This window comes from Labeo rohita, chromosome 6 (genome assembly GCF_022985175.1).
Source record: "Labeo rohita strain BAU-BD-2019 chromosome 6, IGBB_LRoh.1.0, whole genome shotgun sequence".
Classification (NCBI taxonomy): Eukaryota; Metazoa; Chordata; class Actinopteri; order Cypriniformes; family Cyprinidae; genus Labeo; species Labeo rohita.
Window position 1 is genome coordinate 1,448,581 of NC_066874.1, and position 22,908 is coordinate 1,471,488.

Sequence of the window (22,908 nt, forward strand, 5' to 3'; positions counted from 1 at the left end):
TAGTGAGCACTTCTCCTTTGCCGAGATAATCCATCCACCTCACAGCTGTGGCATATCAAGATGCTGATTAGACAGCATGATTATTGCACAGGTGTGCCTTAGGCTGCCCACAATAAAAGGCCACTCTAAAATGTGCAGTTTTACTGTATTGGGGGGGTCCGGAAACTAGTCAGTATCTGGTGTGACCACATCTCCTTCGCATAGAGTCGATCAGGTTGTTGATTGTGGTCCACTCTTCTTCAATGGCTGTGCGAAGTTCCTGGATATTGGCAGGAACTGGAACACGCCGATACACTGTACGCCGATTCAAAGCATCCCAAACATATCCGGTGAGTATGCTGGCCATGCAAGAACTGGGATGTTTTCATCTTCCAGGAATTGTGTACAGATCCTTGCAACATGGGGCCCTGAATTATGATGCTGCAACATGAGGTGATGGTCGTGAATAAATGGCACAACAATGGGCCTCAGGATCTCGTCATGGTATCTCTGTGCATTCAAAATGCCATCAATAAAATGCACCTGTGTTCATTGTCCATAACATACGCCTGCCCATACCATAATCCCACCGCCACCATGGGCCACTCGATCTACAACGTTGACATCAACAAACCGCTCACCCACACGACGCCATACACGCTGTCTGCCATCTGCCCTGTACAGTGAAATCTGGGATTCATCTGTAAAGAGAACACCTCTCCAAAGTGCCAGATGCCATCGAATGTGAGCATTTGCCCACTCGAGGTTACGACGAACTGCAGTCAGGTTGAGACCCCGATGAGGACAACGAGCATGCAGATAAGCTCCACTAAGATGGTTTCTGACAGTTCGTGCAGAAATTCTTGTTGCAGCAGCTGTCCGAGTGGCTGGTCTCAGACCGTCTTGGAGGTGAAGACGTTGGATGTGGAGGTCCTGGGCTGGTGTGGTTACACATGGTCTGCGGTTATGAGGCCAGTTGGATGTACTGCCAAATTCTCTGAAACGCCTTTGGAGACGGATTATGGTTCAGCTCATGAAAAATGGGGGCAAGCTCATGAAAAATGGGGGCAAAAGCAAAAGTGTTGTGTTTATAATTTTGGTCAATGTAAGTGCATTTACAAAGATGATCACCCCTGAGAGAAATGCAGAAAAGAAAATAATAATATAATCAATTCACTGTGTGTGGACAATATCTTAAAAGACCATAGAGTCATAATGAAGGAAACCCCACACCTAATACGGACACTTCACACTGATCCACTTCCAAATATATCTCTGTTCAGGTCATTAATCACAATCTGTGTGGATACAAATGTGTGATTGTCAAAATGAAATATTCCTCTATCCAAAAACAGGGACTATTAGCTTTTATTGTATCTTCAAATGATCTTTTAATTAAAAATACTACCATCTGAATTCTTAATTGTCTAATGACCCATTTTAGACACTATTAGTCCAGTGGAAATAGAAGAGCATTATCCACTGAAATTAATGCAACAGAATACATCATACTAATTACACTAACAAAGTTATATTCAAGACTGGATTATTACACTTCAAAGAAGAGAATTTTTAGATTACAAATGTCAGCTGATTTAGATATTTTTGACTTTTAATATTAATAATTTAAGAACTTCAGACTTTTATATATATATATATATATATATATATATATATATATATATATATATATGATCATATATAAGAATCATATAAGATATATGATCATAAAAAAAAAATTGTTTTGAAAAAAGGTATAGAAATTAACATTATGTGCTTGAATAAATGTGCTTTAGATTTAGAATGGTTGAACACACACATGCACACACACACACAGATGATATTCTCTGTATCTGGCTAATGGATGATTTAATGGTTATCAGCACAAGCACTTCTTAGGTTCCTGTAAAGTGCTTTCATATAACTAACCTCAGAAATTATTCAATTCATGAATTATTTTACCTGAGATGTGTTTAAAAGCACTTAACGAATAGTGAAAACAGGTTTACTCTCTTTCCTGATCACTCAGAAGTGAACATATCAACTCAAACTTCAGAGACAGCTGCAGGAATCTCATGAGAGGAGGTTTAAATCCATGAATCCATGATTCATGTTTCAAACAAATACACCTGCAGCATCAAATATGTGTATTTGTATGGGGAAAGATGAGAAACCCCAAAGCCAGTGTAGACGGGTTCAGTGAATGTGGTGTTGAATGTGTGTGTCAGAAACACTGTAGAAGGACAAAGTACCATTCAGCCAGCCTAGAAACATTCCTACTCTGTCAGAGTGTTGATGAAGAGCAGATAAGACAGTTCTCAGATTATTGCGACTGACAGTGAAACTGTAATCAGAGCAGTCCAGACTCCAGGAATTTGTTAAATCTGAATTAACAATGTCTACTCATTACTTTCTTTTTCATGCAAATGATGGTTCAGCCCACCTGTGACTCCATTTAGTATCCACAGAATTTGAGTATTTTCATCAAATCTTTCAGGATGATGAGGATACAACTGATGCCCTTTCACATGTTTGACCTATGATGTTCTCCTCAGACAGAATGAGACGAGTTTTTGCTGCGTTTGTACCCAGTGAGGTCAGTTGCTGCACATAAGAGAAAACATTTAACATTACAAAACAACAGATTTACAGTGATACAGTAATCCTGAACTCCTTCTCACAATCTTCACTATTAAAAATAAATTTGCAGGTTCACAGACAAGGCTTAAACCTAGTCCCAGGCTAAAAGCATATGTTTGAGCTGTCCTAACAGAAAGTAACTTTAGTTACATATCTTAAAATGTATTTTGCCATTGATTTGTATTAAGATGCACACCAGTAATGTGTGGAAAAAAAGTCAGCGGACGGAGGTTTTGTCAGATTAAGCTAACAGCAGAAAAAAAACAAAAAAACACCCATACAAAAATAAACATGACACATTTGAACTAAATAAGGACATTATGACTATACATACAGTGTGTGTGTGTGTATTGTGTATACATACATACATACATACATATACACACACACACACACACACACACATATATATATATATATATATATATATATATAATATTATATATGCAATGAACAAGGAATGCAATGAACAAGGATGTACCCCAGTTAAACAGGGGAATTTCATTTTAAATACTATGAAGAAACGCAATCATAAGTGCCATGTAAATCATGTACAGTAGGCCACATGTAAAACATGACAAGCCTTTCAGTCCAAACACAATGAGTGTGGTTATATCCAACCGAGCAATCCACTGATTCAACTACACTTAAAGCTACATTTTGTTAAAGGGATACTGTGGTTTAGTGTTTTTCAGTCCTAGGGACCCACTGCTCTGTACAATTTGTGCGTCTCTCTTATTTAACACACCTGATTCAGATCCATGTACATAGTGTGTCAGATAAGGGAGACACAAAATGTGCAGAGCAGTGAGTCCCCAGGACCAGAATTGAAAACCACTACTGTACTTGACCCAAAAGGAAAATGCTATCATTTACTTATCTTCATTTTGTTCCAAATCTGCATACATTTTTTTCTTCTGCTGAAAACAGGTGATGACATTTTGCCGAATGCTGGTAATCAAACAATTTTGGTGACCAATGATTTAGTTTTGAAAGGGACATTAAGGTGAGTAAGCGACAAGTTTCTTTTTGGGGTGAGCTGTCTTTTAAAGAATGCCTGTTCAATGAGTTTGATGTGCAACTAAGCAACGTTTTACCCTACAGCACTATTACAGACCTGAAATACACATACAGACATTCAGAGGATGAGATGAATCTTACTTGTAAATACACTTGAGTTTATTCAGTGTGCAGTTTGGATCATTCAGTAGTTCATGGAGCATCTTGAGCCCTGATTGTCCTGGGTGATTGAAGAGGAGATCCAGCTCTCTCAGGTGTGAGGGGTTTGAACGCAGAGCTGAAGCCAGATAACGACAGCCTTTATCTCTCACCTCACAAACCATTAATCTACAAAGACACACAGAAAAAATTAAAACATCTGTGATGTAGAACTCATACATTTAGCTGCTAACTGCAATGACCGGCATACAAAAAAAAAAAAATAAATAAATAAATAAATATATATATATATATATATATATATATACAAAAACATCATAAATATTACATTAAATCTTTCAAATAGAACAAGTTTTTTGTATTTCTTTTTTGGAAATGACTGAACTGACCTAGTATACATTAGTTTTTCATGAAAAAAAGTCATTGTGTTCAGTTTCAAATAAATATAAAACCTGTCCTAGTATTTGGTGACAGTATAGCATAATGAAATGAGTGAATTTCAAGCAATCTTCTTGTCATTTTTCAAGGTGTTATAAGGTTAACACAACATAAGAGTTAAATAAGTATCTTATATTTTCTATTCCTGTTTACTTTTTGGTCTTATCAAGTGAGGTTTAACACATGTGTAATTCAATGTTATATTAGGGGAGTGCTTAGTGCTGTAAATATCTGAGTAAACTAATCAGTTCAATTCATGATTAATACTACAGGTTTATGAGTATGCAAACAACACTGAGATTTGATTAATTTTATTACAGTTTTTCTCAATTGCTTAAACAAATTTCTTGAAATTATGCCTCTTTTTTGCGAAACACAAATCCGTGACTTTTAACTCAATTCCCCAAACTTACTATATTCAGGTCAGAATAAAGCTCTCCACTCAAAACAACTCAATCTTGCTGAAAAAAACAAACTTTGCTCTCAGACATGACATATGCATTTGCAAGTGTTTTAATCATTAATTTATTGTCTGTAGAGTACAACATCAAAACAAAAATAATTATTCTGCCCCAGCATCCTGTCTTTGGTCTGGGACAGGCCAAAGCACCTCCTCAACATCACAGACTAAATTGGCCCTGGACAGGTAAAATCCTCTAGCATGCCTGATCCAACCCTGCCACGCATCAACTAAAATCTATGAGACTGCTTGTTTTCTTGCCCTTGCCCTTCCTATTTCTCTTCCACGTTGTTGTTGTCGACCTTTACTGTATGGGGGATATTAATTGAAAAAGATCAGATAGGATTCACAGTTACACTTTTACTAGTGGTCTGAAAAAAATATATAAAGATAAAAAAAAAAAAAAAATAAAATACAAATACATTACAAAGTCATTGTGAAATAGAAAAGAAAAGGAAATATGGGCAAAGGCGAAAATAAAAATTAGAAAGTCCACTGTCAGAATTTGTAACTCTTGTGTTGTCCTCTGTCTATATATACTTTCCAATTGAAGGTTCATGAGATGTTGAGATGTACCTTTGAGCTATTTCAGAGAACTGCTTTATCATTGGTTAATTTGTAGTCTCTACATTATTTAAAGTCAATATTCACTTGAACAATTCATGACAATTTTTAAAAAGTCTAATAGAAATGTGTAGAATATGCTTGACAGTTTATGACAACTAGACAAAAATTTAGCATTAACTGTAAAGACGATGAGCTAACGACTTGATGTTTTGAGGGGTAAGACTATATACATGTAACGCCACACCAGCAGAGGGAGCCCTTACCCATGAACTGACTGTTGCTGCTCCCTCTGCTGCCTCGTTGGTTACTTCCTGTTTGGTGGCCATAAAAGGAGGCCTACACCAAACAGGAAGCGCGAAGTATTGTTTTACTGTGTGGACTCTACTAAGCGTTTTCTCTTGTTTCATTGCCTTGTTTTGTTCATGCCATGGTTTTGTTTCTTGCCATAGTTTTGTCTAGTTTTTGCCATAGTTTTTGCCTTGTTCCATTGCCTTGTTTATTTGATACTTTTTGGACTGCTCACTGGTATTTTGACATTCTGCCTGTTTATTGGATTACGCTATTGTTTTGCCCTGGAGATAACTGTTTGTTTGGAGATCGACCCTGCCTGTCTGACTATGTTGTGTTCAATAAAAGCTCGCATTTGGATCTATCACGCTTCATACGAGTCCTGTTACAGAATACTTCGCCGCCCCACAGATCCAGTAGCTTTTGGATACAACTCACAGATAACCAAGGTAACCGGCCCATCGAGCAGTACGTTATGGACTTTTGTGAACTTTGTCACTTGGTAGATTTTAAAGAAAGCTTTCTTAAGGACATTTTCTTTTATGGTTTGAACAAAGACATATCGCACAAAATGCCAGGTCATCACCGCCACTGGTCTCTGATTCGTTATATTGACTATGCTTTGTTGCTGGCTGAATCAGCTTTTACTGTGGGGATTGCTAATGACAAACCTTGCCATCCTTCAGTATCTGCCACACCAGAATGCTTACATGTCATGTCCGGTATTGTCACCATCATGCCAGAGGCCCCTCATGCCAAGCCTGCCAAGCCAAAGCCCGCTCAAGTCACGTCCACCAAGCCAAAGCCTGTTCACGTCATGCCTGCCAAGCCAAAGCCTGCTCAAGTCACATCCACCAAGCCAAAGTCTGCTCATGTCACGTCTACCAAGTCACAGTTTACTCACGTCACGTCTTCTGCTCCAGGGCCTGCTCAAGCCATGCCTGCCGCTCCAGGGCCTGCTCACGCCATGCCTGCCACCCCAGGGCCTGTTCACGCCATACCTGCCCGTCCAGAGTCTGTACCTGTCATGGCTGCCCTCCCACAGCCAGCTCACAAGATGGCTGCCATCTCCAAGCCAGTCCACAAGATGGCCACCATCCCAGAGCCAGTCCACAAGATGGCCGCCATCCCCAAGCCTGTTCACAAGATGGCTGCCATCCCCAAGCCCGTTCACAAGATGGCCGCCCCGTCTGAGTCCCCGGCCAAGATGGCTGCCACGCCCGAGCCTCATCAGTCCAACACCATCTCATCCAAACCTCATCTCATCATGTCTCCCACACACAAAACAAATCAAGTGATACCTGATCCTCCGGTGTCAAGTTGAGTCAGGGCTACACTTTCTGTGTCAAGTCAAGATACAGCTGTTGTTCTCCATGAGCATGAATCATGAACTCTCTGCCTGTCATGTCACAGCCAAGAAGGCCTATCATAAACTCTCTACCTGTCATGCCACGGCCAAGGAAATCGTCAGTGAAAACACCGCTCTGCTATGGATGTCACTAGTTCCACTTTGGATATCTCTGCTCCTGTCTGCTCTGCCTGCTCTGCCTGCCCTGCAATGGCTCCCTGTCATGCCTGCTCTGCCTACCTCGCCATGGCTTCCTGTTCTGCCTGCTCTGCCTGTCCTGCAATGGCTCCCTGTTATGCCTGCTCTGCCTACCTCTCCATGGCTTCCTGTTCTGCCTGCTCTGCCTGCCTCGCCATGGCTCCCTGCTCTACCTGCTCTGCCTACTCCACCATGGCTTCCTACTCTGCCATTCCTCCACGGCCCAGGCCCTCCAGTGTTTCACGGTCTGCTACTGCTCCACGGCCCGGGTCCTCCAAGGTTCCACTGTCTGCCATTGCTCCACGGCCCGGGCCCTCCAGTGTTTCACGGTCTGCTACTGCTCCACGGCCCAGGTCCTCCAAGGTTCCACTGTCTGCCATTGCTCCACGGCCCAGGCCCTCCAGTGTTTCAAGGTCTGCTACTGCTCCACAGCCCAGGTCCTCCAAGGTTCCACTGTCTGCCATTGCTCCACGGCCCAGGTCCTCCAAGGTCACACTGTCTACCATTGCTCCACGGCCCAGGTCCTCCAAGTTTCCACTGTCTGCCATTGCTCCACGGCCCAGGTCCTCCAAGGTTACATTGTCTGCCACAGCTCCACGGCCCAGGTCCTCCAAGGTTCCACTGTCTGCCACAGCTCCACGGCCCAGGTCCTCCAGTGCTTCACTGTCTGCCACTGCTCCATGGCCCAGGTCCTCCAGTGCTTCACTGTCTGCCACTGCTCCATGGTCCAGGTCCTCCAGTGCTTCACTGTCTGTCCCTGCTCCACGATCCAGGCCCACCTCCTCAACATGGACCTGGCCCTCCGTCCCACCCCCTGCTTTGCCCCTGTTCCCCCACCCTCCTGGACTGTTGTTGTTTGAGCGCCAGGAGTCACTCCCGGGGGGATTCTGTTTTGTTGCCTTGTTTTGTTCATGCCATGGTTTTGTTTCTTGCCATAGTTTTGTCTAGTTTTTTGCCATAGTTTTGCCTTGTTCCATGCCATAGTTTTTGCCTTGTTCCATTGCCTTGTTTATTTGTTACTTATTGGACTGCTCACTGGTATTTTGACATTCTGCCTATTTATTGGATTACGCTATTGTTTTGCCCTGGAGATAACTGTTTGTTTGGAGATCGACCCTGCCTGTCTGACTACGTTGTGTTCAATAAAAGCTCGCATTTGGATCTATCACGCTTCATACGAGTCCTGTTACAATACATGTAATACATTTTGAGCAACATGACTATAGGAACTGATAATGTAGGACACTGCAGACAAATCAGTTGCATAATCAGTTGCATGAATGTACCAAAGCAAACACAACTTGTTCAAAAAAAATGAGAAACATTTTATGATGTGCACAAGTGACTAGATGATGTGGAGGTTGAACATTTCTGTAAGGATCCATTCGCTGGCCCAAAGGCGGAGTCCAGCGACTTGGTTGAAGGTTTAATGCATGTTCGGTCTTTTAACAGCGCTTTTGCAAAATCCACTTAATTTATCAGGATTTAGTTTCAATTTTAATCTAACTCCATGTTTAGTCTGACTCCAATTCCATGTGATTGTAAATTTAGGCTGTTTCTCTAATTTAAACTGATCACAAATACAGATTATCAATTTAATTTAATTGTCAACTTAGATATTTGATTATCTGGAAATCCCATACTTTTAATTATATGTCATTAAGGACCTAATATCGCTTCGCAATTCACTTGGCCAACAGTGAACGCACGACACAAGCTCGCCAGTTCTGGACTTACTCAGAGGATGAGGGGTGGTTATAATACATTTTATGCAGACTGCACCCTGCAGTTCTTACCATAAAGTGTATTTTTTCTATAATCACGAGAACAACAACATGTTAAGCCAGTGACAGTCAGCAATCAGAAGCCCTTAAGGGTGTTTCCCATGGTCCAGCCATTGGTACTTCGGTATGATCCATCCTGGACGCAAACTTTGTGGAAAATATCAGACTACACTTTAATCTACTAGAAATAATCATTTCAGAAGAGATCAGATTGAATCAAATGTAACAATTTATTTGTCAGGTAAAATGTATCACACCAACTACACAATTAAACAATAAAAATCCAGTTCAGAATTAAATTTAGTTCCAGTTCAGATAAATACCTAACGTCAGTTGCTCAAAGATTAATCTAAGAGTAGGAGATGCATACCTGACTAAGGGGAGACACACAGCAACATGTGAGTTCTAGTGCAGAGCTCCAGAGATTCACATACGCTATGTGGGGGATTCTGGCTACAGAAAAAAAACAAAGTAGTGTTTTGTCACTTCCCTTACATACCCAGACCAGAACAAACAAATCTTCTAATCAGTTGTAAAAACAAAGACCTTTTGATTTATCAGGAGATCTCACGACCCAGGGTCACACCTGGCTGGAGATTCTCACCTGACCCTAAGGGGAAAACACACCTCTCAGCAGCAAAACACAATTCTACAAAAATGTTCAGTCTTCCCCATAATATAAGTGACTGCTGTGAAATTGAAACCATTTTACCAATCGCACAGGAGACCTTTAGAATGATACCAAACATGTAGGAGAAAAACAACATATTCACAAGATGTAACATGTAGTATATGGACATTCTTAGTGACTTTTAGTGACTTTCAGTGGAATCTTTTGGGGGGGAAAGTGTGAGAGAGGCAGAGAAGGCAGAGGGGAGATGTCAGGACTATGTGTACCCTGTGGACTGTTTTGTGTGCCTTTCCCAGTGTTTCCCTTGTTTGGTCTTCCTGTTCCGTTCCTTGTTAGTGACGTCATTGTTCAACTTTCACCTGTCTTGTTTTCCATTGGTTAGTTCTGTGTATTTAAGTTTGGTTGTTCCCTAGTGTTCCTGTCGGCGATTATATTGTTACTCCGTTTTATGCTCGTCGTGGTTGCTGTTTCCCTGCTGGTTCCCTGCTGTTTGTTCTTATGTTCACTTTGGATTATTGGAATAAATTGCACTTATTGGATCTCAGCTCTCCTCTTGCTTCATTCTCCACGCACATGACGACCATGACAGAATTCGCCGACCTCAAAAATGCTCTGGGCTGAGGACTATTTGTTTAATTTTCAGCAGGCGGAAAGGCCGTTGGAGCATTATGTGGAGGATTTTTTGAGCGTCATTCATCTGGTGAGTTGGAGCGATGCTACTATTAACGTGTGTTTTCAGATGGGGCTAAACGATGATAATTTGTTCCATTCTATTACCCCTGATGACTGCTGCAAACCCGTAGCGGTATTTATCAATTATGTCCTTGCTCTTTATAATTCCAATTACTATGTCGATGTGGAAGATTATACTCTTCCCTCCATCTGTAAACACACGGCCGCTCCAGCTCACCACCAACCAGCTTACTCCACGTGCTGCCCCAACGAGCCCTCTCCCTCCGGTCCTCCCTCACTCACCCCAGTTCTCCACAGTTCCTCCGTCATCCTCAGCCCAGAGCCCGCGGCCAGCCCTCGGACGCTGCCTCCCACCCCCAGCATTCGGGCGCCGCCTCCCGTGCCCAGCATTCGGGTGCCGCCTCCCGCGCTCAGCTCTCGGACGCCGCCTCCTGCGCCCAACGCCCGTACGCCGCCTCCCGCGGCCAGCGCCCATACGCCGCCTTCTGCGGCCAGCGCTCGGACGCCTTCTGTGGTCTTGAAGACCCACCTGTTAGACTCTCCTCTAATGACTGTATGGGCAGCTAAAATGGCGCTCAAGCGCGTTACGGCTGCTACTCCTGAGTCAAGTTTCCGAGTCCAGTCAAGTTGCAGCTGCTTCTTCTGAGTCCAGTCCTGCTGCAGCTGCGTTTCCTAAGTCAAGTAAAGCTACAGCTGCGTCTTCTGAAGCAAGTCAAGTTGCAGCTGTGTTGCCCGAGTCAAGTCAGGTTGTAGCTGCGTCAAGTCAAGTTGCAGCTGCGTCTCCTGTGTCGAGTAGACCTGCAGCTGTGTCCGCTGAGTCAAGTCAAGCTGCGGACACGTCTCCTGAGTCAAGTCAAGTTGCAGCTACATTTCCTGAGTTAAGTCAAGTTTCAGATGCGTCTTCTGAATCAAGTCAAGTTGCAGCTGCGTCTACTAAGTCTAGTCAAGTAACGTCTGCATCCCCCGAGTCTAATCAAGCTGTAGCTGTGCTTTCCGAGTCCAGTCAAGCTTCCGAGTCAAGTCAAGCCAAAGCTGTCATTCCTGAATCAAGCAAGGTCATGGCCGTCGTTCCTGAGTCAGGTAAATTCACGGCCGTCGTTCCTGAATCAAGTAAAGTCACAGCTGTTCCCCATGAGTCAAGCCAAGTTATAGCGGGTGTTCCTGAGTCAAGTCACATTACCGCTGTGGTTCCAGAGTTAAGTCACGTTGCAGCTGTGTTTACTGAGTCGAGTCAAGTTTTGGCAGTGCTTCCTGAGTCAAGTGACGTCGCAGCTGCCTTTACTCAGTCAAGTCAAGCGGCTGAGTCAAGTCAAGCCACGGCTGTTGTTCCTGAGTCAAGTCACGTTACGGCTGTTATTCCTCGGTCTAGTCGAGTTGCCGCTGCGTGCACAGAGTCCAGTCACGTTGCTGCTGGGTTTACTGAGTCAAGTCACGTTACAGCTGCATCTCCTCAAGTCGAGTCAAGTCAAGTTCCGGGTGCGTCCCCAGAGTCAAGTCAAGGTACAGCTGTGTTTCCTGAGTCCAGTCAAGTTACCGCAATGTTTCCAGAGTCAAGTCAAGTTAAAGCTATTGTTCCAGACTCAGGTCAAGCGGCGGACTCAAGTCAAGCTGCTGCTCCAGTGCCGGAGCTCAGTCCTGCGTGCACTCCAAAGGCCTCTTCCGCCGGAGAAGCCGCGCCAATGCCTCCAACGGTGTCAGCTTTGGCTGTAGAACCAATTATGGTGGCGGCGTTAAACGTTGAACTCCCTGCTTCTCTCCCTTGTCTGTCTGCCTCCTCTATCCCTGTTCTCCCCAGGTCACAGTCCCTGACGCAGTTGCCCGCACTGCCCTCGAAAGCTCCAGCAGGCCCTCCAGAGCCGGAGCTCTGTCCAGCTCGCCCTCCAGAGCTGGAGCTCTGTCCAGCTAGCCCTCCAGAGTCTGCTCCTCCTCCAGCGCGCCCTTCAGAGTCGGCTCCTCCTCCAGCGCGCCCTCCAGAGTCGGCTCCTCCTCCAGCGCGCCCTCCAGAGTCTGCGCACCCTCCAGAGTCGGCTCCTCCTCCGGCGCACCCTCCAGAGTCTGCGCGTCCAGCGCGCCCCCCAGCGCGCCCTCCTGAGCCGGCGCCTCCTCCTGCGCTCGCCAGGGCTGGCAGAACCCTAAGTTCCCCCAAGGAAATTTTGGGGGGGACTACCCCCTCGATCAGCCTTGGCCGCATGGACTGTGTGCTTGGCCATGGCTCCCTGACCTCCCTGACCCGCCATGGCCGCCCGGACTATACCCTTGGCCATGGCTCCCTGACCTCCCTGACCCGCCATGGCCGCCAGGACTATACCCTTGGCCATGGCTCCCTGAACTCCCAGACCCACCATGGCCGCCCGGACTATACCCTTGGCCATGGCTCCCTGAACTCCCAGACCCGCCATGGCCACCCGGACTATACCCTTGGCCATGGCTCCCTGACCTCCCTGACCCACCACGGCCGCCCGGACTATACCCTTGGCCATGGCTCCCTGAACTCCCAGACCTGCCATGGTCCCTGGACCCGCCCTTGAGGCATCACCCTGCTCCCCCGATGTCTGCCTTGTACAGCCTCCAGGGCGCCCACCCTCCCACCCCTATGTATTTAGCTACAGCGTGAGTCGCGCCTTAGGGGAGGGGGGGTTAATGTCAGGACTATGTGTACCCTGTGGACTGTTTTGTGTGCCTTTCCCAGTGTTTCCCTTGTTTAGTCTTCCTGTTCCGTTCCTTGTTAGTGACGTCATTGTTCAACTTTCACCTGTCTTGTTTTCCATTGGTTAGTTCTGTGTATTTAAGTTTGGTTGTTCCCTAGTGTTCCTGTCGGCGATTATATTGTTACTCCATTTTATGCTCGTCGTGTTTGCTGTTTCCCTGCTGGTTCCCTGCTGTTTGTTCTTATGTTCACTTTGGATTATTGGAATAAACTGCACTTATTGGATCTCAGCTCTCCTCCTGCTTCATTCTCCACGCACACGACAACCGTGACAGGAGAAGGGGGTTGTAAATGAGCAAGTAGGTGGTGTTGTTTGTCCTCTTTGAAGATCTCTTCTCCAGATTAATTTTATTGTTTTGTTGCATGGCATCAGTTTTGTCAGAGTTCCCGGACTTTAAATTCATGAGGAAATAATTTCACATCTTACATTTCATTTCTGATCTGAGAAAAGCACCAAACTGTAAGCTGACTTTGGCCCTTTTATCTCTATCGAAGGTTCTGATTGGTGTGTGATGAATTTTGACTCCTAGTGTTTCCACTTGGGTAATTGTGTGCTAATTGAGCTCAAACTTTGCAGACTTGAGTGAACAATATTGATTGCTATTGCTTTCTAAATGACCACATGGTGTAAGCACTGAGAAATGTAGAGATTTGAGTGTAGAGTTTTTCCGTAACAGTTCACCAAATCTGACTCATGTATTAAAGCAGGGGAATAGTGTTTATAGCTAAGGGAAATGGGTGTGCTTTTTAAAAAATGGCATTATGGTTTTGAAATTTTGGTTCAAAAGACTGGTTATAGTGTTTTAGCAATCAAGAAACACTGTAAATTAACTTTTGTTTAATTAACTTAACAAATATCCAGTGGTCAATGGATATTGATGCAGCCAGGAATCATGTTTTCTAACACTGTCTAATTTTGACGCCGGGGAAAATAAATAAAGCAAATTTGCCTGTGAACTCATTTTGTAAATACAAAATAGGTTGGTCTAAAACCCGGTGCTTTTATGTCATATTAACAGTGTAGCGTAGCAAAATAAGTACCATATTACGCTGCTGTCACTTACATACATAGATCCAATATAAACATAAGATTTCTTACCCAGCTGTTTTTGTAACATATATACGTTTTTTTAACATAAACTTGTGTGAGAAAGAGAAGTTAGTTTAGTACTCACACTCCTCCTGACAGCTACTTACTGTGCGCATGCTTCAGATGTGTGGGCTCAGAAAACCATATATCAGAAGTTTAAATATGGCTTTAAAACACATAATTTCAATGCAATTGACATGATAATCCAAATCAAACATGTTTTTTTTTGGCAGAGTACTTGAGTTATGAGCTGTAAAGGCAGCCCTACTCTCGAAAAGGGGCCGGGGAGCAGCAGCTCATTTGCATTTAAGGAGACATGCACAAAAACAATGTGTTTCTGCTTCCACTCAAAACGGCCATTCGCTGAAACTTCACAGACACATTATGGGGACACCTGAGACTTGTATTATGCTCCTTGTAAAATACTTTCTTGTGTTCAAATTAGGGTTGGTAAAATTGCTGTAACTGCTTATTTCCTTTGCATGCTTTATGGTTGTCACCCATGTACTTTGTTTGCACCTCTAATCACAGCCTCCTAAAATAAATATTTAAAAATTATATATTTATTTGATTTGTAGCATTTTTGACTGATTATTGCCCAATAAACCACATAATAATAATTATAATAATAATGATAATAATAATAATTAAAAGTTCAAAAATCCATGTTTCAAGTTCAATGCATATGCATTGGCAGGATTTACAATCAATACATCAAGAAAACAGGTTAATCATTACATCTCTATGCCTTGTGTATCAAATTCATATATAAAAACATCTAAATCTCAAACCTCAATTTCTCCAGCTGACAGTTTGGGCTCTTCAGCCCATCAGAGAGAAGCTTCATCCCGGAGTCTTGCAGCTTATTGTGACTCATGTCAAGCTCTAGCAGACGGGAGCTTGATGACTGTAGAACTGATGCCACAAATTCACAACTCTGACCAGTGAGTTTACAGTCCATCAATCTGAACAGAATAATAAAAACACAATATTTACACATCTATTTATTATAAACTGATAAAAGTGGAATCACGGTCATATCATAAAAGTTTGAGTAAAAGAAGAATGTGTTTGTTTTTTTCTCAAATTGATCTGCACAGCCATCTACCAGATACTGAGGATCATATGCAAATAAATTTGTATTTCTTGAAGGAAATAGCCTTGCTTGGGCAAGTTTGCATTTTAGGTTCTGTGTAAATAAAATACTGCATCTGCAGCATCTTAAACTGTGCTGGTGACATTCTGTGCATTGTTTTCTGTTCAACAGTATTCTTTCCTCTGAGAGTGACTCTTACACATACACATTACAAATTTCACATTATATCAATTTTGACTATATATTTAATGTTTAGTAGAATTTTTAATGTGTCAGTACACTGAATGAATGAATCACAAACCTTAGTTTCTCCAGTTGACAGTTTGGGCTCTTTAGTCCATCAGATAACAGCTTCACTCCTGAGTCCTGCAGCTCATTGTAACCCATGTCCAGCTCTATCAGATGGGAGTTTGATAATTGTAGAACTGATGACACAATTTCACAGCTCTGACCAGTGAGCTTACAGTTAAACAATCTGAACAGAATAAAAAAAATAAAATAATTACACACACACATGTACATATATATATATATATATATATATATATATACCCCTCGGTAGAAATTGTGTATCCCCCCTGAGATGTTGTCAAGCCATATGCGAGTAAAAACAAAATTTCCTGTCCTGTCTGCTGTTATACTGTGCATCCATTTGAAGAATGATATGAGCACAAATGTGGAGGCGCACGCTGTAGCCTTTATCAATTTATATTACAGCACAAAAGATACTACGAGCAGTCATAGTTATGTCGTCAGTTACAGTATATCGGTCATATACATACATATAGACATATATATACATACATCTATATATATATATATATATATATATATATATACACACACACACATATATATATATATTATATTATATATTATATATATATATATATATATATATATATATTTTTTTTTTTTTTTTAAATGTAATGTTAATACACTGAGATATTGATCTCAAACCCAAGTATCTCCAGCTGACAGTTTGGGCTCATCAGTCCTTCAGAGAGCAGCTTCATTCCTGAGTCCTGCAGGTCATTGAGACTCATGTCCAGTTTTCTCAGTCGGGAACTTGATGATTGTAGAGCTGATGCCACATATTCACAGCACTGACTAGTGAATTTACAGGCCGATAACCTGGACAGAATTTAAAAACAGGATAACAACATACCGATTAAATATTTAAATGACTTCAGAGTTTCATCAGTGTTTGAGAACAATAATATGGTAGACATCAGGTTCTCTTTTATTATACTGTATAATAACTAATCACATTTTACACCCTCATAACTGTTGTCCGATTCAAAGAAAGATCAGGATCTCAGGTTCTTTAGCATATTCAGTAACTTGATGTTCAGTAACTTCAAATGTAGCTTTTTACTGACAAGCACATACTGTAGTAATAGTAACCAAATCTGTACAGATTTAGCAGAAATACTGAACTTGTGACTCATGATATATTTATATAGTTTGATGATTGTAGAACTGATGCTACAATTTCACAGCACTGATCAGTGAGTTCACAGCTTGCCAAACTGAACAGATTAAGAAAAATAAACTGAATAATTACACATCCATTTATATCGACAAAAGTTAGAGTATTCTGTATCATTTTATAAAGATACATGTTCTATTGAAAATTAAGTTGATTTCAAATTTTTCACCAGTTTATCTCTACAGCCATTTGCAAAATAAAGTCGTACTGGTAAAAACTGTTACCATCAAAACACACAATCTTGAAAAAATATAACTTAAAGCCATTCTTAATAAATAAATAATAATTTTAAACAGTGTATAAACATCAAATTGATGAAACTTCATCCTCTATTAAGGACTCAAAATCATATCTGAAAGAATATATTAAACATTCTAGAACACAAACATTTTTATTCTATTCCCATCTTCTGATTGGTCAATCTAGTGTTGCAAATGTAATCTAGTAATGGCTGTATGCATGTTATATTGGTAATTATGAATTATTTATTAATTACTATAAATTAATTACTATGAGTTAACCTTAGCTTACATTTCATTACCAGATCTACTAGCAGACACTTCACGAATTTGATTATTCAGTGAATGAGTATCAAACCTTAGTATCTCCAGATGACAGTTTTGGCTCTTCAGTCCAGCTTCACTCCTGAATCACGCAGCTCATTGTCACTCATGTCCAGCTCTATTAGACGGGAGTTTAATGACTGTAGAACTGATACCAAAATTTCACAGGAATGACCAGTGAGAAAACAGGATTCCAATCTATAAAGAACAATGAAAAACAGGATAATTACATACACATTAAATACTTAAATTACTTTTATCTGTGTACTAACTAGTAAAATACTTTTATCACCAATCAGAAAATAAGGAGATTTCCACCACCAGCCCTAATATGTGGGAGTGAGGGACCGGTATTAAATAAATTTGTCTTTGATTCCTATTTATTTTTTGGACTTGTCATGCAGATAAAGTAATATTATAAGATGTTGTTGAGATTAGACTAGTAGTTTTTAAACTCTAGATCACAACCCTCGGGTGGGTTGCTGGGATGATTAAAAGAAGCTGTATATATCCATGTAACAAACTTAAAGATTCAAGAAGGAAGAAAGTGGGAGCTGGCAAACTTAACTTTAACTAAATAAAAAACAATAAAACAAAAATAAGCAGCAGCCATCTCAAGCAGATTTCAATGTGTATTTGTGTTTGTGCTCTGTTTTTGCAGTGTTAAACACTGTAGCCAATCACAGACATATCTATTGATTTCTGAAATGCAGTGGTCAATCAGAGGCGATTCAGTTACTCATCCAATTTTTGTTCAGTCCTGGGTTCTGGGAGCTCACAGTGTAGATGCAATGTAAATAAGAGATTAATCGTGCTGTGCAGAGAGATTCGTTGATTATAACAGAATTTTCTGAGATTGCGATAAACTGAAATGAGTGACAGCTTTTTATTGATTAAGGGAGCGCTCTTTGAGTTATTTCATGTCGTTATAGTCCATTCATAATTTAAATAAAAGTTTGTTTTTATGCTGCAAAGAGGAGCCAATGTGGCATACATGCTGCAAAGCTTCGGGAGTGACATCCGCATGAGGATTCTCTCCAAATCGCAACGACTGACTTCTTTCTCTACATATGAGTTGCGTAAACTTAAAAAGAATCACACAGCAGATGAAGTGGTACAATACTGATGTAACTAGTTCACAGGTGTTTGTTTACAGAGTATTTTACAATGGCTTCAAATGCAGCACAGCCAGTCACCAATTAAGAACCAGAACTATCAGTTTTATAAAAGATAATTACATGCAGTAATCTATTTGATTTGGGTGATGATACCTTATGCGTATCAAATCAACATATAAAACACATCTGACTCTTGAGCCTTAGTTTAGTCAGCTGACAGTTTGGGCTCTTCAGTCCATCAGAGAGCAGCTTCACTCCTGAATCCTGCAGGTCATTGTCACTCATGTCCAGTTCTATCAGGGGTGAGTTTGGTATCTGCAGTGCTAAAGCCACAGTTTCACAGCAGGTATCATCGAGATAACATTCGCAGAGCCTGTAAGAAAACAGGATATTTGTGTACATTTGTGTTTCTTTTGTAGGAACACTGTTAGTTATGTCATGTGCTATGTGAACATTTAAACTTCCTAGAAAAATTCAAAATGCTTTGTAATGTTGCAACTGTGACAGTCAAGTGAAATTAAGTTTTAAATGTCTACAAAATCACTGTTTAGTAAATACAGCTTTTATTCTTTAAAATCAGCAAAGAACATACATCACGCTGCTTCTTACGTTAAAATTGATTTTAAAATACTAAATTAAAAGCAAGTTACTTACTTTGCTTTTCTGCAGCATCTTACAGCTGGGAGAAGTCTCATGTGGCTTCCCAATGTGGTCCTGTACATCATTAGGTTGAGCTCATCCAGCACCTCCTCTGACATGAGCAGTACATAAGCCAGCAATGAGCACATGGAAGATGAGAGGTGGTTCTTTGTATTTGATTCAAGGTACTTCTGTATTTCCATATATAATGAATTGTCATTGAGCTCCAGTAAACAGTAAAACAGGTTTACTGAGGTTTCAGATGAGATGTCCTGTGTTTTTAATAGTTCTGTAATGTGCTCAGCTGTTTTTGTGATGCTGTCTTTGCTGTCTTCAGTGTGTGGGAACAAGCCTCTGAGCAGGTTCTGATTCGATTCCAGTGAAATGCCCATCAGAAACCGCAAAAAGAGGTCTAAATGTCCTCTCTTACTCTGCATTGCTTTCTCAACAGCCTTGTTAAGTAAATTATGCAATGGAATATTTTCAGGGGTTCTGTATTTTTCAGACTGTTTTTCAGACGTGAAGTACAGCTTCTTGCTGAAAGATCTCAGTCAGCATTCCTAGGGACTCAAAGTCTTCACTCACATCAATACCACATGCTTTCAGATCTTCCTCATAGAACACAATGTTTTCCTTCTTTAGTTCTTCAAACGCTAGCTTGGCTAACTTCAAAATCATGGTTTTATTGGAATCTAAGAGCTTAGTACGGACTCTTTCTGTTTTTCTGTCATGCTTCTCACTCTTCATCTTCATATGTATCAGCAGAAAGTGAATGTACATTTCAGTGAGTGTTGTGGTGCTCTCTGCATTGTTCTCCATAAGGACTTTCTGAAGAACAGTGGCTGTGATCCAACAGAAGACAGGAATGTAGCACATAATGAAGAGACTACGAGATTTCCTAATGAGTGAGAGGCCTGAGCCTCATCTTTAATTCTCTTTTTGAAGTACTCCTCCTTCTGCTGGTCAGTGAATCCTCGCACCTCTGTGAACAATCCTACATACTCAGGAGGGATCTGATTGGCTGCTGCTGGTCGTGAGGTCACCCAGACGAGGGCTGATGGAAGCAGAGTCCCATTCACCAGACTTGTAAACAGCTTATCTACAGATGATCGCTCCTCAACACTTGTCACCATTCCGCTATCAAAATCTAAAGTCAGTCGACTCTCATCCAGTCCATCAAAGATAAAGGCAAGTGTACATTTCTTATATATCTGTGTTGTTTGTAGGTCCTTCATTTCAGGATTGAATTTCTGTAGAAACTCATGCAGACTGATCTCTTTGTCTTTAATGCAATTCATCTTTCGGAATTCATTTTTGGCTGCCAAAAATTTTCCTCCGAAAACCCGAAACTTCTCAAGGTAACACTAGAGGTTATTTTTTACAAGCTGTTAAAACAGAAAACTGTTATTTTATATTGTAATATTATACAACATTTTTTTATAAAATAAATGCAGCTTTGGTAAACATTTGAAAAAGAAAAAGGAATATACAATTTATAAATCTGTGCTGCCGCTTTATTACCTTCTGTGTACTTGTCCTGCAAAGTTAAAGCTAGATGGTTCTGGCTCATCTTCCTCAGGATGTTCAGTGTGATCTTCACAGCTTCTTCTGGTCCAAAATGTTCCATCATTATATTCACTATGTCAGTGACATCAGCATCCTCCAGTTTACCAGCTTGAACAGACCCATCTTGTTTTAAGAGACTGCTAAATCTCTTCAGACTGACTTTTTCCAGGTCATCCAGAGTATCATAAAGCAGCACTGAAACAGATGTCATCATCCTTCATGGACTGTTGGAGAAGAAGAGGACAAAGTGTTCAAAAAGTTTCACTTTTATTGCCAGGATCTAACAACCTCAATTACGGCTTTATTTATTCAGAAACACAAGTATCTTAATGTTATTTGTGTATTTTATTACAAGTAGGCCTACATAAATCTCCCTCCCTAAACAAATTAAGGTCCTTACCGGATGATATTAGGACCCATTGGAGGATGTTGCTGCTGCACAAACTAGAGACTGCTGACTCTGTCACACACCGGACGCAATCTGTATGTGCATTTTCAAATTAAATGCAGCGGACCAAAACTGTGGATCTAATCACCATTTGGGCAAAAGTTCACTTCACCACACTGCTGACGTGATCTTAGCGCTAAAGCCCCATTCACACTACAAGCGACAGGCAGCGACAAAGCGACACAACCTCATTCATTTCAGTGGAGAGATGGCGATTTCCAGCGACCGTAGGCGACTGGATGGGGCGTCCAGTGACATGAAAAAGTTCAGAAACGCTCAACTTCATGCAAATGAAGAGCAACTTTTGGGAGCGACAGCAAATAGGAAAGATGGTAGAGCTTATGTGATCGTTCTCCACTCAGCTGTAGATAAACATATGCAATGGAAAAAAGTAGGCTCTGCTTCTTATTCGTTTTTCTTTGTATGTACAGATTGAATTTATATTTATATTATATTTAGTCTTTTGCCTCCAAAATGTTTGTATTTGGTGGCAAGAAACCTGATTTGCTGTCAAGGCAACCCTTAGTGTGAACGCAGCTTAACACACCTTCAATGCATGTGTAACGGAGTGAATGAAACGAGAGGCAAGCGGATCCATCTGCGAGCTTTTATTTAAGGGACGAGACAGATACATGGTTTCAACCCCCTTTTCAGCGAATGACACCACAGGACGAAAATTATCCAACACAAGGAATGCATGTAATGGGTCCAGATTCTAGCTTAACTAGTGCACGTAATGTAAAGTTTTATAGCCTCACTGAAAACTCAATTGATGATTTGTATAGATCTAAGATATTGAATTACTTTCATATGTTCAAATGGGATTTCATGTTCATTCTCTTAAAAGTCACTCTTCCCTTTCTTTCTTCCTGCAACTTGTGAATGTGTGCTTATGGGTTAGATTTGTTTACATGTCCTAGAATTGTCCAATAAAAATTGTGTTTGCATTTAAAGAGAAGCATCTTGTTTTGTGCTTAAAAGTTAACGTCTTAAACTATCGATCTTGTTACTGTGCTAACAAATAGTGTTTTCACTATGTTTTAGATATTAATATCTGTTGCAGAGTTTGTAGTTAATGTCTCTGTTCTATATTAATCAACATTATCAAAATGAATCTGTAATATTAAACAAAGCTTGGAATGTTGAATCAGTCTGTGTATTTATGATAAAAAGACAGGAGACAAAGTAATTTGGTTGTTAAACTTAAATTGCATTACTGTCACTAACTGCGCTGCATGAATCTGCCTTCATAACTGGAAACTAGAACAGTGATCAGTAACAATTAAAAAGTTATTTACGAACTCACCTTAACAATGACAATATTTGGAGATGTATCTTTCTTCTCCTCTGAAGTGGCAGCTTGTTGAACAGAAGCACTGCTATTCTTCTCACTTCTGCTTTCTTTTAAAGAACTGTGGCATGACTCTGCACAACTTCCAATGCAGAACCACATTGTTGTTTTTCAGTATTCAAAGGGCATTCGACCAAACTGTGTGGGGAGAATTAAAGTCAGTCAAGCAAACATGCACAGATGCAAATTTTTGTATCTTCCTTGAGATTTTGCATTGACCTCTGTCATAGTCTCTGCGTGGTTTACTCCGATCAGGTTCACCGTTCAGTAATTTGAACTGGAAACGCTTTTTGAAGTCCCATACACAGAGGATAGAGGAGTCCAAAAGAGACAGGTACACAAACAGAGCTGAAACATAGTTAAATAGAGACAGACACACTTATTAGCTTAATATTCAATGCTAATTTCTCATTAACGGAATAGCTCCTCCAAAATTTAAAGTATTATTTAGAATAACAGTTACTTGCACTCAAGTTTCTTGTGTGGAACACAAATGTTACCGTGTAGATTTGCTTCTAACTGCCACGTCAGATATTTACAGTGAACAACATCTAATACACAAAACTATTTTTAGTCTCAGAGCTGAACAAAACAAAGTGTTTCCATGTTCAAACATTCAAACATCACTAACAA

General features: G+C 41.0%; 3 protein-coding genes across 4 annotated transcripts; all 3 read right to left on the bottom strand.

Moving 5' to 3' along the window:
- Window positions 1-1,732: 1,732 nt before the first annotated feature.
- On the bottom strand, window positions 1,733-18,515 carry LOC127167419 (ribonuclease inhibitor-like). Its single transcript, XM_051113449.1, has 7 exons — window positions 18,425-18,515; window positions 17,188-17,351; window positions 16,059-16,232; window positions 15,400-15,573; window positions 14,794-14,967; window positions 3,781-3,966; window positions 1,733-2,583 (listed from the first exon to the last, which is right to left on the bottom strand). Exons 3-7 carry the CDS (start codon window positions 16,142-16,144, stop codon window positions 2,577-2,579), a joined length of 627 nt encoding a protein of 208 aa, XP_050969406.1. The 5' UTR covers window positions 16,145-16,232; window positions 17,188-17,351; window positions 18,425-18,515; the 3' UTR covers window positions 1,733-2,576.
- Window positions 18,238-19,113, bottom strand: LOC127166668 (NACHT, LRR and PYD domains-containing protein 12-like). The gene is made up of 2 exons (XM_051112126.1): window positions 18,926-19,113; window positions 18,238-18,644 (listed from the first exon to the last, which is right to left on the bottom strand). The coding sequence occupies exons 1-2, from the start codon at window positions 19,111-19,113 to the stop codon at window positions 18,440-18,442; spliced, it is 393 nt and encodes a 130-aa protein (XP_050968083.1). The 3' UTR covers window positions 18,238-18,439.
- Window positions 19,114-19,335: 222 nt separating this feature from the next.
- On the bottom strand, window positions 19,336-22,264 carry LOC127167420 (NLR family member X1-like). Of its 2 annotated transcripts, XR_007827984.1 has the most exons (3): window positions 22,231-22,264; window positions 20,432-20,700; window positions 19,336-20,295 (listed from the first exon to the last, which is right to left on the bottom strand). XR_007827984.1 is itself a non-coding variant. In XM_051113450.1 (2 exons), exon 2 carries the CDS (start codon window positions 20,206-20,208, stop codon window positions 19,669-19,671), a length of 540 nt encoding a protein of 179 aa, XP_050969407.1. In that variant the 5' UTR covers window positions 20,209-20,295; window positions 20,432-20,787; the 3' UTR covers window positions 19,336-19,668. The 2 variants fall into 2 exon arrangements, 1 of the variants encoding a protein (XP_050969407.1); XM_051113450.1 differs by lacking the exon at window positions 22,231-22,264 and having other exon boundaries at window positions 20,432-20,787.
- Window positions 22,265-22,908: the final 644 nt, after the last annotated feature.

Coding starts and splice junctions, on each gene's coding strand:
- LOC127167419 (XM_051113449.1), bottom strand. CDS start 16,144: ATGAGTCTCAATGACCTGCAGGACTCAGGAATGAAGCTGCTCTCTGAA. Junction 15,574..16,058: donor TGTCAGCTGGAGATACTTGG/GTTTGAGATCAA, acceptor TATTCTGTTCAG/ATTGTTTAACTGTAAGCTCA. Junction 14,968..15,399: donor TGTCAACTGGAGAAACTAAG/GTTTGTGATTCA, acceptor TATTCTGTTCAG/ATTGATGGACTGTAAACTCA.
- LOC127166668 (XM_051112126.1), bottom strand. CDS start 19,113: ATGGAAATACAGAAGTACCTTGAATCAAATACAAAGAACCACCTCTCA. Junction 18,645..18,925: donor AGATGCTGCAGAAAAGCAAA/GTAAGTAACTTG, acceptor GTTTTCTTACAG/GCTCTGCGAATGTTATCTCG.
- LOC127167420 (XM_051113450.1), bottom strand. CDS start 20,208: ATGAATTGCATTAAAGACAAAGAGATCAGTCTGCATGAGTTTCTACAG.